This window comes from Schistocerca nitens, chromosome 1 (assembly GCF_023898315.1).
Source record: "Schistocerca nitens isolate TAMUIC-IGC-003100 chromosome 1, iqSchNite1.1, whole genome shotgun sequence".
In the NCBI taxonomy this organism is placed as follows: Eukaryota; Metazoa; Arthropoda; class Insecta; order Orthoptera; family Acrididae; genus Schistocerca; species Schistocerca nitens.
The window spans coordinates 753,807,712-753,826,010 of record NC_064614.1 but is presented as its reverse complement, the minus strand read 5'-3'; the positions used below and the strand labels follow the sequence as shown (position 1 = coordinate 753,826,010).

The window sequence follows — 18,299 nt, the reverse complement described above, 5'->3', positions numbered from 1 at the left end:
ACATTGTGCATGATGTGCTCCAGTTTCACAAAGTGTCTGCAAGTTGGGTGTCACTGCAGCTGACTCCTGAAATGAGAGAACAACATGTTGATGCTTGTGAAGAACTACTTCGGCACTTTGAACGAGAAGGTGATGGCTTCCTTGCAAGAATCGTTACTGGGTACGAAACCCGGGTTCACTTCCACCAACCAGAAATGAGAGCGAGCAAGGAATGGCGCCATTCCTCATCACCTAAACCAAAGAAGTTTCGAACAGAACCATCAGCAGGGAAGGTTATGCTGACACTCTTTTGGGATGAAAAAGGCGTCATTTTGGAACATTACATGCCTAGAGGAACCACTGTCACCAGTGCATCATACACAGATCTCCTAAAAAATCATCTGCGGCCTGCAATCAAATCAAAGCGACGTAGATTGCTGTCAGCAGGTGTCCTTTTGCAACATGACAATGCAAGGCCCCACACTGCCTGTAAAACAGTTGCAACAATCACAGACCTGCATTCTGAGTGTCTTCCTCATCCACCACACTCACCAGACCTTGCCCCAAGTGATTTCCATATGTTTGGACCACTCAGACGCAATGGGAGGAAAGAAGTTCCATTCTGATGAAGAGGTATGCCACGCAGTTCATGAGTGGTTGTGCGGACTACCAAAAGAATTTTTTTCTAAAGGAATTTATCCACTTTGTAAGCACTGGAGGACTTGCATTGAGCGTGGGGGAGATTTTGTTGAAAAGTGATACAGCTTAGTACCACTTCTGCACAATAAATAATATTTAAAAAAATATTTGAAGTTTCATTTGACTCACCCTCGTAGATGACACAGGTAGATTCCTAAAAAAAGAGTGATGTGTAGAAAAATAAGAGCAAATAAAAAAAGTCAGTACAATGATGAAAATGACATAGTAAAGGATTATAACTAAAAAATACATTTAAACCAATTACTTCAGTAAAAATGATCAAACTCTTTTGATTCAATTCAGAAATAAAAAAATTTCACAGTGTTTGATCAGCTTTGAACTTATGACTTTCAACGTGGCAGATTAATATGCTAACAATTCTGCTAAAGTACAACACTGACAGAGTCAATATATATTTACTGTGACCACTCATTTGCAATGAAGAATTGCAGCCTTCAAAAACTTGATTTCCCACAATGTCTTAACAAAGCTTATCCAATGTAAGCCGATCCTTGTAATTATAACAACAGCGTATGTGAAACTGAATCATATCTTGTACAAAAGTATCCAATAGTGTTTAGTTACTGCTGTGTGTATGAAATGTGTGTTTCATTAGCGTCGTTAGGTGTATATGTTGTGTGGGTGTGGTCATCATGTAAGATGAAATTTGAAGTGAAGGTGCCAGACCCATGATTTGGGATCCAAACACATCAAGAAAGAATGCCAGACAGGGAATTGGAAGTGAACCGACCAATTGTTGTGACAGTTCGGCAGCAGTGAATGGTTTGGGTGTGTCATTGAATGCTGTGACTGTAGGAAACCAGTTCCAATGCATGAAGTGTCAATTATCAAGCAATTTATATCAGACTACAGTATGATGATAAGGTCTCAAACAAATTATTAACCCTAGCAACATGCTAAAGCCCATTTTCTGGTTCAGAGAAATGATGTAGCTTCCTCGCCCCCCCAAATCCTTATTACTCTTGGTGACCACCTCACTGGCGCAGCTGGACATGCCTCGATTTCCTCCAGCGTCACCAGACATAATGCCTGCCACAGTGTCCCATCCAAGAAGGAAACAGATGCACATCCTAATCCCAACCACTGGCTGAAAGAGCCAGAAGTCATGAGTCATAGACAGAAATGTCCTCTTCTGTCCCAGAAGAAAAGTCTCATTAACCAAAACCTCAAAGTGTCAAAAAGGAAAACTCAGAAGTGAACCTGGATTGGGCAGTACCAGTGGATCCAGTCCTCATTCCTCTATGAATACTGATGTAGGACAACACTCTAAAGTGGAACTTTAACCACTAGAAAAGTAAGCTGTACTTCCTTTACCATTTGATGCTATTCTGGACCGAAATCTGACGTTCTTAAAATGGAATTGTAATATATACCATCACCACCTGACTGAATCCTGCAAGCTCATATTAAAAACTGTAATGCGTACTGTAAAAATTGTGCTAATATTGATAGAGTATCTGGAGGCATATACATGCTCATACATTTGGATATCTTCAGCAAGCAAGTGTCCCTCAGTACTGCATTTAGCTGTGATAGGCAGTGTTCATCTGTCTGTTACAATATCTTCTTTCCCACAAACAGTATGTATCTTTGACAAACTGATGGACAAGTGGATCATCTGCCTCCACACCTCAATCTACAACAGACTTAAATGCCCTCAGTCCTCTGAGGATCAGCAGAAATATTTAACAATGTCCAAGTAACAGATTAATTACATTCTGAACTTTAACTCAGCCAGTTTAACTGTGGAAATCTACCACTCTTTAGTACAGCCCTTAGGACATACTTGCGATAGATATTAAACTATGCAATCCGGGCATCTCAACTTTGATCCAGTGGAACACCCACAAGGTCATCTGTGACAGTGACCACTCCATCCCAAACCACAGATCCTTTTAGATTGCAAGCTCATGATGAAATCTTCCAACATATCATTTTCCACTCAGCAAGTTCAGCAGTAGAATTCAGCTAATCAGAGCTAGTTAGTGCACTATCTCAGTGCCGAGGTACATTACCATGGCTGGACAGAATCCACAATCAGGTGATAAAACAACATAAAGGAGAGAGCTAAACACACATCATTGAAACTTTTAACCATATATGCAAGAGGGGGTTTTCTCCTACCAGTGGCAAGAAAGTACCATAGTACTCCCTCTGAAGAAAGGGAAGAACTCGCACCTATTACACAGCTGTAGACCAATAAGCCTGACAAACAGATTGTGCAAGCCATTTGAAATAATGATAAACCAGCAATTTGTGTGGTGCCTTGAGTCACACAGGCTCCCATTCCCATAATAATGAGACTTCTGTGAATTCTGATCCACCACTGGTCATCTGGTGTGCTTGGTCTTTGCAATTAGAGATGCATTTGCACATTTCTACCCATTAATCACTGTGCTCTGTGGACTACACCTAGCATCTGACACCACCGTCATATCCTTTCCACATTCCGCAGATGGGCTTTCTGTGGCCACTAGCTGATAGTTACCAAGACATTCATATTTCTGCTACTCTCCAGTGTCTGGACTGGAGCAAACCAGAGCAAATGACATATACAAGATAAGTGTTTCACAGGAATTGCACCAGAGTATCGCAATCTTCGTCATCACAGTCAATGGGCTAGCATGTGTTGTGGGCACCATGGTCTCACCAGCTCTATAAATAGGCTATTTCTACCTACACTACAGTGCCACATTAATGCATGCTGCTGAACGCCAGCTCCAGAGAGCTATTCAAAAGGAACAAGACTGGGTCCAGAAACATGACCATGAATTCTCTCCATCAAAAACTCGAATCATGTATTTCTGTAGGCTTAGAACAGCCAATCCTCATCTTGTGGTCTAACTGAATAATCAGGTACCACAACTGGCTGAATAACACCACCTCCAGGGTCTTCTCATGAAAAGCAAACTGACACTGTTGTCACATGTATACCAACTGAAAATAACTGCATGATGCCCAACATGCTATGGTTCCTCAGTAGCATCAACTGGTAACAGATCACACAGTTCTCAAAAGATTTTACATGTCACTAGTGCCCTCATATTTGAACTTAGTGTCTTGCATATGGATCCACAGCTCCATCAGTATTACACTTGCTCAACCCTGTCCACCAGAGTAGCATGAGGCAGTGACTGGAGTTTTTTGCAAGAGCTGCATCAAAGTCTTCTAGCAGAGGCTAGTGTCCCACTACGGAGAGTCCGGCACAAACTTCTACTCTCAGATTACACAGTAACAGTTCTCCAGATGCCCAATCACCTGTGTCACTCATTTATTTTTCGCCATCAACTGTAAAGGCTCTTTACAATCCAACCCGGAGCAGGCAACCAGCATGGATGTGATTGAATGCTCTGAGGAACAACTTCTAACTTTCTGTGCTGGTATGTGCAAGATTCTCTCTTCCTGATGTACTTCCATGGTGAGTAATGCAGCCTGTAATATGTCTAGACCTGACCCAGAAGTCATAGGAGAACACCAATCTATTAGCTGTTTCACTCAGTTCTCAATGACTACCCCAACTCTCAAACTATCTGCACTGAGGCTCCAGAATTAACCGCTGAGTGGCTTTTGGTTTTGTTTACAGCTGTGGCTCTGAAAAATTCTCTACCGAACATGTGTAGTGGCTTTCTGTGCAACTTACTGCAGTCAGCCAGGTCCAGTGCCACACACAAACTTGGTAGAGTGAGAGCTTCCTACTATGCTGCAATTCAATGAGCTGTTCACAAACTGTTGACCAATGTTACATGCACAATTTACTTGTATACAACCTTCAAGATTAGTTAGCAGAGTTTCACAATGCTCTCACCCACATCACATTCATTTGATCACCAAACTATGTGGGCATTTCAGGAAATGAATTGGCTGATCAGAAGGCCAAGCAAGCAACATCAGAAAAACTGCTAGACCTTAGAATCCCCACCACAGATGTATGATCCCAACTAAGAAACCTAATCCTAAAAGGATGGGAAGAGGAGTGGCAAACTGTAATAGCTTTTATATGTATTACGTCCAGTTAAGGGAACCAAAGCCACATAGAGGATCCCTCAAAGAGCTTCTTGGAAAGAATTAGTCTTCCTATGCAGACTATGCATTGACAACTCCCAGCCAAGCATAATATTATTCTGAAAGCAACAGACTCGCCCTGAGGTATATGTGGTGCTCTGCTGACAGAAGTCCATATATTTGGGGCATGCTCTGCTCATGCCAACGTGAGTGAGTATTAATGAAATTGGACTCCTCCTTAAATTTCTTCTCACAGAAAATGAGACAGCCGTCAAATGAACCCTGCATTTTATAAGAAAATGCTGTTGTTATAATAAACTATGCTGGTATAATAGGGGACGGGCATAAAGCGACCCCCCCCCCCCCCGCCCCCTCCCCTGGAGTTTCAGCCTGTAGGGGCCACCAACCTGGCTCCCCACCCCCAAACCCAGATATTAACATAATATCTGATGGCCAGGCATCCTACTTGTCACCCTACACATTGGATCTGCTCTGACATTGCCACAGCAATTTGTGGTGTCATGAACAGAAAACCATCATCTCTTTCCTTAGCATCATTGACAACTTTTAAACATTTGGTCAATGAAGGGACTGTTGACATTGCAGTTTGGTCCCATAAAACAACAACAACAATAATAAGACTGCTGACCAGTGGAATATGTACCATATTGCTTTGCCAGGAAGAACAACTGGCAAGCTCTTACCGCCAAAGCAATGTTTTAAGTTAATCCCAAGGAGTGGTGAAAGATGTTATTGCCAGTATTATATATCCCCATTTCTTCACCCCCTCCCAACACCACCTCCCTCACACTGGAAACCTGTGCCATATCTGTCAGAAGAAATAGCTGCAACTCTCAAGAGTGTGCAGAAGACGCTAAAATGACAGAAATGATATCCTTCTACAGGACATTTAATTACATTTAAAGGACTTTGAGTGAAGGTGTGGTTTTTGATAAAGAACCAAAAGTAATTGTGTTGGGAACAGTCTGTATTATCTATGAGAGTGTGCATCCTTTTGTCTAGAGTATTTGCAGCCACAACAGTTACCAGCACCTTTGTCAACAGTGATACTCATAGTGATACCTCTGCAATGACTGAACATTTTATGACAAACTTTGTCAAAGATTCTGCATGCAGCAACTACCATTTCCTGACTCATAAATTCCTGGTGGCATAAAACGATCTATCTTTCCATGTGCAACACCTGCAATTGTACATTTAGTGAATGGAAGCTCTGGAGAGCTTTTAGCAGGGTGTAGATATCTCCTGGACCCAATAAAATACACAACCAAGACCTTTAACATCTTTTAATGACATATTTAAAACACACACACACACACACACACACACACAAATATATTTTCAGCCGTATACAGCAAGAAAGGGAAGTGAATTTCCTTCAGTGGTGTAGAATGGTCAGTCGAAGACTGTGTTGGTGCCTGAAAGCCAGAGCACATCCATTGCTATTCATATTCAAACCAGCTTTTGGGTTTTCTATTCCACCAGAGATCATCTGATGCATCTGGAATCTGCAGTGCAGAGTGCTTTCATGCACCATCAACACCTGATCACCATATTTTTGATTTACAAAAGATGTGTGATACTGTCTTGTGCCATCACATTCTGTCTACACTACACGGGTATTTTTCAGCATTGCTTACCAGTTTTTCTGCAGAAGGTTTTTATTGCTTCAACTATTCCAGGTTAGTTTAACTCTTGGGAACTTGTTTGTACAAGAGAATAGGATCCCTCAGGGTTTGATTTTGAGGGTTCCCTCTTTGCAGTTAATAATATAGTGGCCACCATGGTTCCCAGTTTCACCCTCACTGTACACAGTTGACTTTTGTTTACACACAGTTCCACATCATTGTGCACCACAGTATATCAACATTTCTTGTACATAAACTCTGATCGTACACTTTTGACAGCTCAGGACTGTGCATCCTCAACCAGAACTGTACCTAGGTAATCAGTTACCTGAAATAGCTGAAAATTTTAGAGTTTTACTGCTTTTATTTGATGATAATGTAACATTATCACCCCACATGCTAGCTAAAGGCAACTTGCTGGAGGAAACTTGACACCCTCTGATCCTCAGCAACACTGCTCGGAGAGATGACCACACAGTTCTTCCGTGATTCCTCAAAGGTTTTATTTTATCCTTCTTGATTTATGGATTGGCAGTATCACCAGTGCTAAACTTGTTAGTCTTTGTCCTCCATAGTGGTGTGCGGTTAGCTTCTGTCCAAGCTCAAAGACCCCTGGAGAGCCTCCTGGTGGAAATGGGTACTCTACCATTGAGGATCTGACATCAGCAACTCTAAGCAAACTGTGTACTCACAGTTTGTCAGGTCTCTATCCTCCCATGAAGCTCCCCCCTGCGGGTCCGGGGTTTAGAATAGGCCCAAGGTATTCCTGCCTGTCGTAAGAGGCGACTGAAAGGAGTTTCACGCGTTTTGGCCTTTATGTGATGGTCCCCTGTAGGGTCTGACCACCATTCTTCAAAAATTTCCTGAAGAGCGAGCCAATTGGGGAAGGGCTCCTTACATGGTGCATTGTGTCCATCGTGCATTGAAATCTTTAGCCCACTTTCTCGTCATCACATTTTAGTCCCATTGATTCTCCATCTCTTGGGCGAGGACACTTTGGTACGTTTTCTACCATGCACTAGGCAGTGTTGCTTTCTGTGTCACCGAAGACCATGGACGTCCTTGAACTTGATATCCAGCACGATAGCCAGTCCATTGTGGTGGGGCCGCCATGTACCCTGTTGGTTGTAGCCCCTTACCACACAGAGGTTAACTCCCCACATATGATGTATGCCGAGGGGTAGATGCCCATCCCCCTGGGGCATCGAGACTCCCAGCAATGGTCATCCTGCCAGGTGGCTTTTGCTGCGACTGGATGACGGCCATGGGGAGGTCCCCTGGTCGGAGTGGGTGGCATCAGGGCGGATGACATGCGATGAAGCATACTCCATCATCACTTGCTGGTGGCAAAACACCAGCAGTCTCTAAGCGTTCACAAGCTCAATTCAACGCACAGAAGTATAACCCCAAATCGTTCCCCTCTCTGGCCACACCATGGCAGGAACGTCAGGCTAAGGATGGCAGCGGATCTTACTCGCCGCGGTACCTGGTATGTTGGGGAGTCTTTCACAATGATGAAACCTCAGTTTTTTGTTGAGCATTTAGAGGAAAAGTATGGGGAGGTGGAGGGATTGTCCAAAATGAGGTCCGGGTCAGTCTTGATCAGAACGGCATCATCTGCCCAGTCACGGATGTTACTCGCTTGTAACAAGCTGGGGGATGTTTCTGTAACCATCACACCCCATAAGAGCTTAAGTATGGTCCAGGGTATCATATTTCACAGGGACCTTCTTTTGCAGTCTGACGATGAGCTGCACGCCAATTTAGAGTGGCGAGGTGTACATTTTGTCTGGCGTCTCCACTGGGGTCCAAGGGATAACCAGGTTGCCACCAGTGCCCTTCGTCTTGGCCTGCGAGGGTGATTCATTGCCCGAGAAGGTCAAAGTGATGGTCTACCGCTGTGATTTAAAGCCCTATATCCCTCCCCCAATGCAGTGCTTTAAGTGCTGGAAGTTTGGCCATATGTCTTCCCACTGTACTTCCAGCGTCACATGTCGAGATTGCGGATGCCCATCACACCCCAATACTCCATGTGCCCTGCCTCCCATCTGTGTCAACTGTGTAGAGCACCATTCACCTTGCTCACCAGACTGCAGGATTCTCCAGAAAGAAAGAAAGAAAAATCGTGGAGTACAAGACCCTGGACTGATTGACCTACACTGAGGCTAAGAGAAAATTGGAATACCTGCATCCTGTACCTATGATATGGTCTTACGCCGTCACTACGACAGTCTGGCCCCATCAGCTCCGTCAACCTCAGTCACCTCTCATAGCTGGAAGACAACACCTGCCCCCTAAATGGTGGAGGGCATTTCCCTCCCTGTTGCTCCTGCACCATCTACTTTGGAAGTAACACCCCCCTCCCCCCCCCCCCAACCATAGGGAACGTCTGTCCCCACTTATAAGCCAGGGAAGTGTTAAGTCTTTTTCGGCTTCTCTCACTAGGAAATGGTCCCTTGGGTCACTCACTTCCCAGATTTCTGCTAGTGGGAAAGATGATACCTGCCAGTGGCTGAAGAGCCCAAATGCAGCTGGTTGTAGGGCTTCACGCTCATCCTCAGTCCCAGAGACTGAGTCAGTGAAGTCCTCCCAGCCAGTGAAACCCAAGGAGCAGCGAGAGAAATCCAAAAAAAGACCCCTAAGACCAAGGGAATTGTGGTGGCACCCACACCACTGCTACCTGCAAGCTCTGTGACTGAGGATGAGGAGGAGATTCTGGTGTCCGCTGAGGACCTAGATCTCGACAGACCCTCGGACACAATGGATATAGACTGCTCAGGCAATAAGTCGGTGGCAGCAGCTTACTCTGAGGCATAAACTGACTCTTGAATGAATGTTCCATGACTTCCCAGTCTCACGATGACGTCATCCTCCAGTTGAATTACGGCGGTTTCTTCCACCGCCGCCTGAGTTATGGCAGCTTTACACCTGATATCTGCATTGCCCTCCAGGAAACCTGGTTCCCAGCAGTGCGGACCTCTGCCCTCTGTGACTATAAGGGATATTACAGGAACCATAGTGACTATAATAGTGTCAGGTGGATTTGCGTTCATGTCCTAAACTCGGTCTGTAGTGAAACTGTGCCCCTTCAAACCCCTCTTGGAGTTGTGGCTGTCAGAATAAGGACGACGCAGGAAATAAATATCTGCAATGTATATCTTCCTCCAGATGGTGCAGTACCCCCGATTGTATTAGCTGCACTGATTGATCAACTCCCTAAACCTTTCCTACTTTGGGAGACTTTAACGCCCGTAACCCCTTGTGGGGTGGCACTGTGCTTACTGGCCGAGGCACAGATATCAAAATTTTACTGTCTCAGTTCGACCTCTGGTTCTTAAATACTGGGGCTTCCACACATTTCAGTGTGGCTCATGGTAGTTACTCGGCCATTGATTTATCAATTTGCAGCCCAGGACTTCTCCCATCTATCCACTGGAGAGCACATGACTACGTTTGGGGTAGTGACCACTTCCCCATCTTCCTGTCACTGCCCCAGCATCAAGTCCGGACCGGGAAACTTTCACCACTGCTGTCGCCTTTGAATCTCCCCGCACAGGAACATAAATGTGGTGGTTTAGCAGATGACTACAACAATTGTTTCTGAGGCAGAAAATGCGATCCCTCATTCTTTAAGGTGTCCCCGGCATAAGGCAGGCCCTTGGTGGTCGCCGGAACTCGCTGAAGCAATTAAGGAGTGTCGGTGAGCTCTACAGTGGCATAAGTGGCACCCTTCCCTGGAGCACCTCATAGCCTTCAAACGGCTCTGTACCCGCCTTTGCCAACTTATCAAATGATGGAAGCAGCATGTTGGGAGAATACTTCTTGACCATTGGGTGGCATACGTCACCTTCTCAAGTCTGAGAAAAGATAGTCTTTTTGAGTACCAGATCCCAACAGGTGTTCCCAGTGTTATCATAAATGGCGTGTTGTCTACCGATGCACGACTGCCGAGCACTTTGCTCAAGCCTCTGCGTCGGGGAATTACCCCCAGCCTTTCGCACTCTCAAACGGCGGCTGGAAGGGAAAGTCCTCTCATTCACTACACACCACAGTTAATCCTGTAATGCCACATTTATAGAGAGGGAGCACCTCAGTGCCCTTGCACATTGCCCCAACACAGCTCCTGGGCAAGATCGGATCCACAGTCAGATGATAAAACGTCTCTCATCTGACTACCAGTGACATCGGCTCATCATCTTCAAACGGATCTGGTGCGATGGCATCTTTCCATCGCAATGGCGGGAGAGCACCATCATAACGGTGCTCAAACCTGGTAAAAACTCGCTTGATGTGGATAGCTATCGGCCCATCAACTTCACAAATGTTCTTCGTAAGCTGCTGGAACGTATAGTGTGTCGGCGGTTGGATTGGGTCCTGGAGTCAGCTGGCCTAATGGCTCCATGTCAGGGTGGCTTCTGCCAGGGTTGCTCTACCACTGATAATCTTGTGTCCCTTGAGTCTGCCATCTGAACAGCCTTTTCCAGACGCCAACACCTGGTTGCCGCCTTTTTTGACTTACGTAAAGCATACGACGTGACCTGGCGACATCATATCCTTGCCACATTATACAAGTCGGGTCTCCGGAACCGCTCCCAATTTTATCCAAAACTTCCTGTCATTCCTTGTCCAAGTTGTTGCCTCCCATAGTTCCATCCATATCCAGGAGAATGGAGTCCCGCAGGGCTCTGTATTGAGTGTTTCTCTATTTTTAGCGGCCATTAACGGTCTAGCAGCAGCTGTCAGACTCTCTGTCTCTCCTTGTCCATATGCAGACGACTTCTGCATTTCGTACTGCTACTCCAGTACTGTTGTTGCTGAGCAGCGCCTCCAGGGAGCCATCCCCAAGGTGCAGTCATGGGCTCTAGCCCGTGGCTTCCAGTTTTCTGCCATGATGACTTGTGTCATGCATTTCTGTCGGCATTGTACCGTTCATCTGGAACCAGCACTTTACCTTAATGATGACCCACTCACTGTAGTGGAGACGTGCCGATTCTGAGGTCTGGTTTTTCATGTCGTTGGGTTTGGCTTCCTCATCTTTGTCAGCTTAAACTGAAATGTTGGCAGCACCTCAATGCCCTTCACTGCCTGAGCAACACCAATTGGAGTGCAGATCACTGTACACTGCTGCAGCTCTACAGAGCCCTTTTTTGACAATGGGAGTGTGATTCATTTTTCGGTGGTGCCCTCAGCATTGCGTTTCCTCGACCCATTGCACCATTGCAGAGTTCGACTATTGACGGGAGCTTTTAGGACGAGTCCGGTGACAAGCGTACTGGTGGAGGCTGGAGCCCCTCCATTGAAGATCAGACACAACTGCTTGCCAGTTACGTTGCACACATTCATAGCTCTTCTGAACTTCCTAATTACAGTTTTCTTTTCCCAACCATGGTGGTTCACCTCCTGCATAGGCAGCCCAGGTCATGGCTAGTGATTGCGGTTTGTGTGCGATCGCTTCAGTCTGAACTGGAGTCCTTCCCTTTACCACTTCTCCTCGAGGTCCATTCATGTACACCTCCATGTGGTAACTGTAGCTTGAAGCTTTGCCTGGACCTTTTGCGTGGCCCTAAGGACTCCGTTAAACCAGCGGCTTTCCGCTGTCACTTAGTCTCGATTGTTGAAGTGTTCCGGGGCTCTGAAGTGGTTTACACTGACTGCTCGATGGCTGATGGTAATGTTTGCTTCGTCCGTGTCCACAGAGGCCGTATTGAACAGCATTCCTTGCCCGATGGCTGCAGTGTATTCACTGCAGAGCTGGTGGCCATATCTCGTGCACTTCAGTATATCCGTTCATGCCCCGAGGAATCGTTTCTTCTGTGTACTGACTCCATGAGCAGCCTGCAAGCTATCGACCAGTGCTATCTTTGCCTTCCTTTGGTGGCGTCCGTCCAGGAGTCCATCTATGCCCAGGACTGGTCCCCTCTTTCAGTGGTGTTTGTGTGGACTTCAGGACACTTCGGAATCCCAGACAATGAACTTGCTGGCCAAACAGGCTATACGGAAACCGCTTCTGGAGATGGGCACCTCTGAACCTGACCTGTGTTCTGGCTTACGCCGCAGGGTTTTTCGGCATTTGGAGGCGAAATGGCATAACAATACGCACAACAAACTGCGTGTCATTAAGGAGACTATGAATGTGTGGAAGTCTTCCATGCGGGCCTCTTGCAGGGAATCAGTTGTCCTCTGCCGTCTCTGCATTGTCCACTCTTGGGTGACCCACGGTTACTTCCTGCACCGTGAAGACCCGCCTCAATGTCGGTGCGGCGCCCAGTTGACAGTGGCTCATATTCTGGTGCACAGTCCCACTTTGACTGCCCAGCGATGAAATTTTGGGTTACCGGATTCATTGCCACTCATTTTATCTAACACCACCTCCTTGGCTGATTTAGTTTTATGTTTCATTCGTAAGGGTAAGTTTTATCATTAAATCTAAGTTTTAGCATATGTCATTTGTCCCTCTGTGTCCTCCACCCTAGTGCTTTTGGGGTGGAGGTTTTAATGTGTTGCAGTGTTGCTGGCTTCTCCTTTTTATTCTCGTGGTCGGCCAGCCATTGTAATCTGCTTTCTTGGTTTACACTCTTCTGTTTCTAGCATCTCTCTGTTTTCTTGTCCTCTTTTGTTACTGTTCATTGCCTTTTCTTCATTCTTGTGGTTTTTCCTTTCTTTCTGTTTTGTGTTATATGTCTCGTCTGTTCTATTCTCACACTTGTGGCGTTGTTTTATAAGGAAAAAGGGGCCGATGACCTCGTAGTTTGATCCCTGCCTCCCTCCTTTAAACCAACCAACCAACCAACCACCCATGAAGCTAGCCTCTGTTTCGCAGCCAAGAGTTGAGCTTATTTGACCAGTTGGGATGTGACCATAGGCTCTACGCAAGGACCTCCATTTACCCTGTCTAGTCTGTATAGAGACACACTTTCTAGGTATCCCTTGTGGTTGGTATGGCCTGTTTCCATAAGCTTAAGGAAATACTAGAATCGGCAGTTCTCAACCTCCTCGTCTTTTCTTTGTTCATTCTTAACCTAGTGTTTCTAGTTACCTAAGTATTACAGTTTTTAGCCACAACAACCAAGTCAAAGATCTTGGAACAGTTTATCCTTCTTTTCTCATTTCACACCATCGTTTTATGTGAATTTTCTGTGGAAGAAGGGACTAAAAATCTGTTTAGTCCTATTAAACCTACTGCCATCATGTAATCAACTTTCCACACAAATGTGTGATCAGAAAATATGGCAGAAACTCTGTTTTGGTCATTCCATCTCTGCACTGGGTGGAATTCATTGCCATACATCTGATATACCCACCAGCTATAGGGGTGGCTCTGCTGACGTTTAACTGTGAAGTTCATTGCGTGGTTTAATTGGTTTCAGAGTGTCAGTTATGTTCAATAGCCTTACAAAAAATTAATTATAAAGTGCATTACAAGTAAATACACTCTGCTGAAAACTATAAAAATATGTTGCTAACTTATGTACAGTATAATATGAAAGTGATACCATGGAATTTACCTTGGCCTAGTGGAATGTTTCTTGGCCTGCGGCTGTGGTGTAATGTGTTGCAGAGTTTTCTTAATTTTTGGTAGGACTTTTGAAAATGATAGGTAAATTCAAACTAGTTTAGCTGCTAAAACATTTTGTGCAAGTCTTTGCTGCTTGGATCCTTACAGAAATTTGCTCATTGCTGCTCTTTGCCAGTAATATGCCACACACAAACAGCATTGAATTTCATTGCTGAGATAAGATTAGATACCTGGCTAGTGGAGGGATTATTCTTAATCAATCATCCACTTCCTTATTGATAAACATTTCTTGTGTCTGGGGTCCATCTCCAAACCCTGGAAATGACGCTTAGTGTCTCATTCAAAACTCCAGATTGTGGTTCTGTGTCTGGCCTCCTTGAAGATCTGCTAAAATGGTGCACTGCAAAACAAGATCCAAATGGAATTACGTTTAAAACTTCAATAGATTGCACTTAGCTCACAGTAACATAAGTACACAAGAAAATCTTATCTAGTGACTGACTTGCGCATGTACAGATTTGTCCATGTTGCCACTGTGCAATCCCTGGTGGTTAAGCATATTTTCATTGCATTCAGTGGAATCTACATACAGTAGCTAATGGTGTTTTATGTATAAGTACTTTTCTGTGTATTTGTATATAGGCAAATGCTATCTAACTACACTTCCCGGACAACAGTTGAAGCACACAGAAGATGGGGTCTATGCCAGAATAATTTTGTACACGTTCATACCATCAGCAGACATACATGATTAGAGTTGCAATTCTCTGTTACAGGTAGAGTGGTTAACAGAATGCAGTGTTGCTGCTACTACAAGGCCCATTAGGGTCATGAACAGTGTCAGATGAGTGATCACACTGAAGGACACAGATGTCACATATCGTGTGAGACAACAATATCAGCACCTGACAAAGTTTGGAAGGGGCATCATTGTGGTTCTCCATTTGGCCAGGTAGTCGAATAATGCAATATCCAATTTTTGGAGCATTCAGATGTGGCAGTGGGCCCAGTTTCCTATTTCATAGGAACACGAGGACAGGCAAACTCGTTTTAAAGGTTCCATCTACCAAGTCTGACAGCCACAAGGGAAGATTGTCATGTTGTTCATAAAGTACATCATAAGCCCCTTCATATCTGCACCTACCACCCGAGAAAAAATAATGTACTCCATACGACAATCTGTACTATCCTGCATAACCCTCTGCGAGTCCAGGGGTTAGAATAGGCCCAAGGTATTCCTGCCGGTTGTAAGTGGCAACTAAAAGGAGTCTCACAAGTTTCGGCCTTTGTTATGGTCCTCTGTAGGGTTTGACCTCTATTTTTCAAAATGTTTTCGAAGAGCGAGCCAATTGGGGGAGGGCACCTTACATGGTGCATCATGTCCATCATGCATTGAGATCTTTAGCGTCACATTGCAGTCCCACTCATTTTCCATCTCTTCGGTGAGGACACCTTTCTGGGTGTGTTTTCCACCATGCACTATGCAATGTCGCTTTCCGCGCCGACGATGACCATGGACTTCTTTACACCTCATATCCAGCATGGTAGCCAGTCTGTTGTGGTGGGGCCGCCATGTACCCTGTTGGTTGTAGCCCCCTGACAACACAGGGATCGCTCTGCTGATGCCAGCACAGTTAGTTCCCCATGTATGCCATGGAGTAGATGCTCGTCTCCCTGGGGCCCTGACAATGACCGTCCTGCCAGGTGGACGTTGCTGAGGTAGGGTGGTGCCAGTGGGGAGGGCCCCTGGTTGGAGTGGATGGCATGAAGGCGGATGACACACCTTGAAACGTAGTATGTCATCTCTTGCTGGTGGTCCACCACCAGCAGTCTCTAAGCGGGCAAAGTCTAACTTCAATGCTAAGAAATATGACCCCAAATCATTCCACTCCCTGGCCACACCGTGGGAGGAATGCCAGGCTAAGGATGGCAGCAAAGCTTATTCGCCACGGTGCCTTATATGTACGAGAGTTCATGGGGACGCTTTCATGTCCATGAAGCCTCAGTTTTTTGTGGAGCATTTGAAGGACAAGTTCGGGGAGATGGAGGGATTGTCCAAAATGCACTCTGGGTCGATCTTGATAAAAACAGCATCCTCTTCCCTGTCATGGGCATTATTCACGTGTGACAAGTTGGGGGATGTTTCTATTACCATCACGCCCCATAAGAACTTAAAATGGTCCAGGGTATTATATTGTTTCGCAGTCTGACAATAAGCTGTGCGCAAGTTTAGAGTGACGAGGTGTTCACTTTGTCCATCGGGGTCCGAGGGATAATCAGGTTGCCACAGGTGCCTTCATATTGGCCTTTCATGGTGACACATTGCCCGAGAACGTCAAGATGATGGTCTACCGCTGTGATTTAAAACCATATATCTCTCCCCCAATTCGGTGCTTTAAGTGCTAGTAGTTCGGCCATATGTCTTCCCGTTGTACTTTCAGCATGACATGTCGAGAATGTGGATGTCCACCACATCCCAATACTCCATATGCCCCACCTCCCATCTATGTCAACTGCAGAGAGCATCATTCATCTTGCTCGCCAGACTGCAGGATTTTACAGAAAGAGAGGAAAATCGTGGAATATAAGACCCTGGACTGACTGATCTACACTGAGGCTAAGAGGAATCCTGTGGATGTGATCTCCTCTTATGCCGCTGCTAAGAGAACAGTTGTTGCCCCATCAGTTCTTCGAATACCTGTCACCCCTCAGAACCGGAAGTCTACACCTGCTTCAGGAGCAACACCCCCTCAGCGATTGGGGATATCAGTTCCCACCTCTGAGCCAGAGCAGCGTAAGTCTTCTTCGGCTACTCTCGCTAGGACCTCCCAGGTATCCGCTTGCAAGAAAGATGACAACCACCAGTGGCTGAAGAGCCCAAAAGCAGTTGGTTGTAGGGCTTCATGCTCATCCTCTGTCCCATAGACGGAATCAGTGAAGTCCGCCCAGCCAGGGAAACAAAGAGCAGCGAGAGAAATCCAGAAAGGTCACCAAGACCAAGGGAATTGCAGTGGCACCCACACCACCGCTACCTCAAGCTTTGCGTCTGAGGATGAGGTGGAGATTCTGGCGTCCGCTGAGGACCTAGATCTCACCGGACCCCCAGATACAATGGCTATAGACTGCTCAGGCATAAGTCGGTGGCAGCAGGTGACCCTGAAGCATAAACTGCCTCATTGAATGTTCCATGCCTTCTCAGTCTCACAATGATGTCATGCTCAAGTTGAGTTGCGGCGGTTATTTCCATTGCCTGGCTGAGCCACAGCAACTGTTAAGCTTTACACATGCTTTCTGCATTGCCCACCAGTAATCCTGGTTCCTGGCAATGCGGACCTCTGCCCTCCACAGCTGTAAGGGATATTACGGGAACCATAGTGACCATAAGCGAGTGGAGTTTGCGTTCATGTCCTAAACTCAGCCTGTAGTGAAACTGTGCCCCTTCAAACCCCTCTTCAAGCTGTCGCTGTCAGAATAAGGATGACACAGGAAATAACTGTCTGCAGTGTATATCTTCCTCCAGATGGTGCAGTACTCCTGAATGTATTAGCTGCACTGATTAATCAACTCCCTAAACCTTTCCTACTTTTGGGTGGTTTTAAGGCCCATAACCCCTTGTAGGGTGGCACCGTGCTTACTGGCCAAGCATAGATGTCGAAACTTCACTGTTTGAGTTTGACCTCTGCCTCTTAAATACTGGGGCTGCTACACATTTCAGTGTGGCTCATGGTAGTCACTCAGCCCTTGATTTATCAATTTGCAGCCCACGACTTTTCCCATCTATCCACTGGAGAGCACATGACGACCTGTGTGGTAATGACCACTTCCCCATCTTTCCGTCACTGCCCTGGTGTCAGGCTCATGGACCTGCCCAGATGGGCTGTAAACAAGGCAGACTGGGAAACTTTCACCTCTGCTGTCACTGTTGACTCTCTCCCACATGGTAACATTGACATGATGGTTGAGTAGGTGACAACAATCATTTCTACGGCAGAAAACGCGATCCCTCACTCTCTATGGATCCCCCGGCAAAAGGAAGTCCCTTGGCGGTCGCTGGAAGTCGCTGAAGCAATTAAGGAGCATCAGCGAGCTCTACAGTGGCCTAAGCGGCACCCATCCCTGGAGCACCTCATAGCCTTTAAACGGCTCCATTCCCACATGCGCAAACTTATCAAACGACGTCAGCAGGAGTGGGGAGAGAGATTTCTTGACCATTGGGTGGCATAGGTCACCTTCCCGAGTCTGGGCAAAGATCAAACGTGTTTTCAGATACCAGACCCCAACAGGTGTTCCTGGTGTTAGTATAAATGGCATGTTATCTACCGACGCAAACACGATTGCCAAGCACTTTGCTGAACACTATGCTTGAGCCTCTGTGTCGGTGAACTAACCCCCGCCCCCCAGCTTTTCGTACCCTAAAATGGTGGATGGAAGAG

The 18,299-nt window shown here is 45.9% G+C and overlaps 2 protein-coding genes across 4 annotated transcripts in view; one reads left to right on the top strand and one right to left on the bottom strand.

The window, feature by feature from the left end:
* LOC126260869 (phospholipase ABHD3) overlaps positions 1 to 18,299 on the bottom strand; it is a 548,197-nt gene that overhangs the window by 94,696 nt on the left and 435,202 nt on the right. The window lies entirely within an intron of this gene.
* LOC126260853 (uncharacterized) overlaps positions 1 to 18,299 on the top strand; it is a 76,721-nt gene that overhangs the window by 10,051 nt on the left and 48,371 nt on the right. The window contains exon 1 of one of the 3 annotated variants that reach the window (XM_049958287.1): positions 14,668 to 14,818. The exons of the other annotated variants lie outside the window; for them this stretch is intronic. Coding sequence (XP_049814244.1) covers positions 14,711 to 14,818 — 108 coding nt within the window. The 5' untranslated portion in view covers positions 14,668 to 14,710. Of the gene's footprint in view, positions 1 to 14,667; positions 14,819 to 18,299 lie in introns of those variants that run through there. 3 annotated transcript variants of the gene reach the window in all.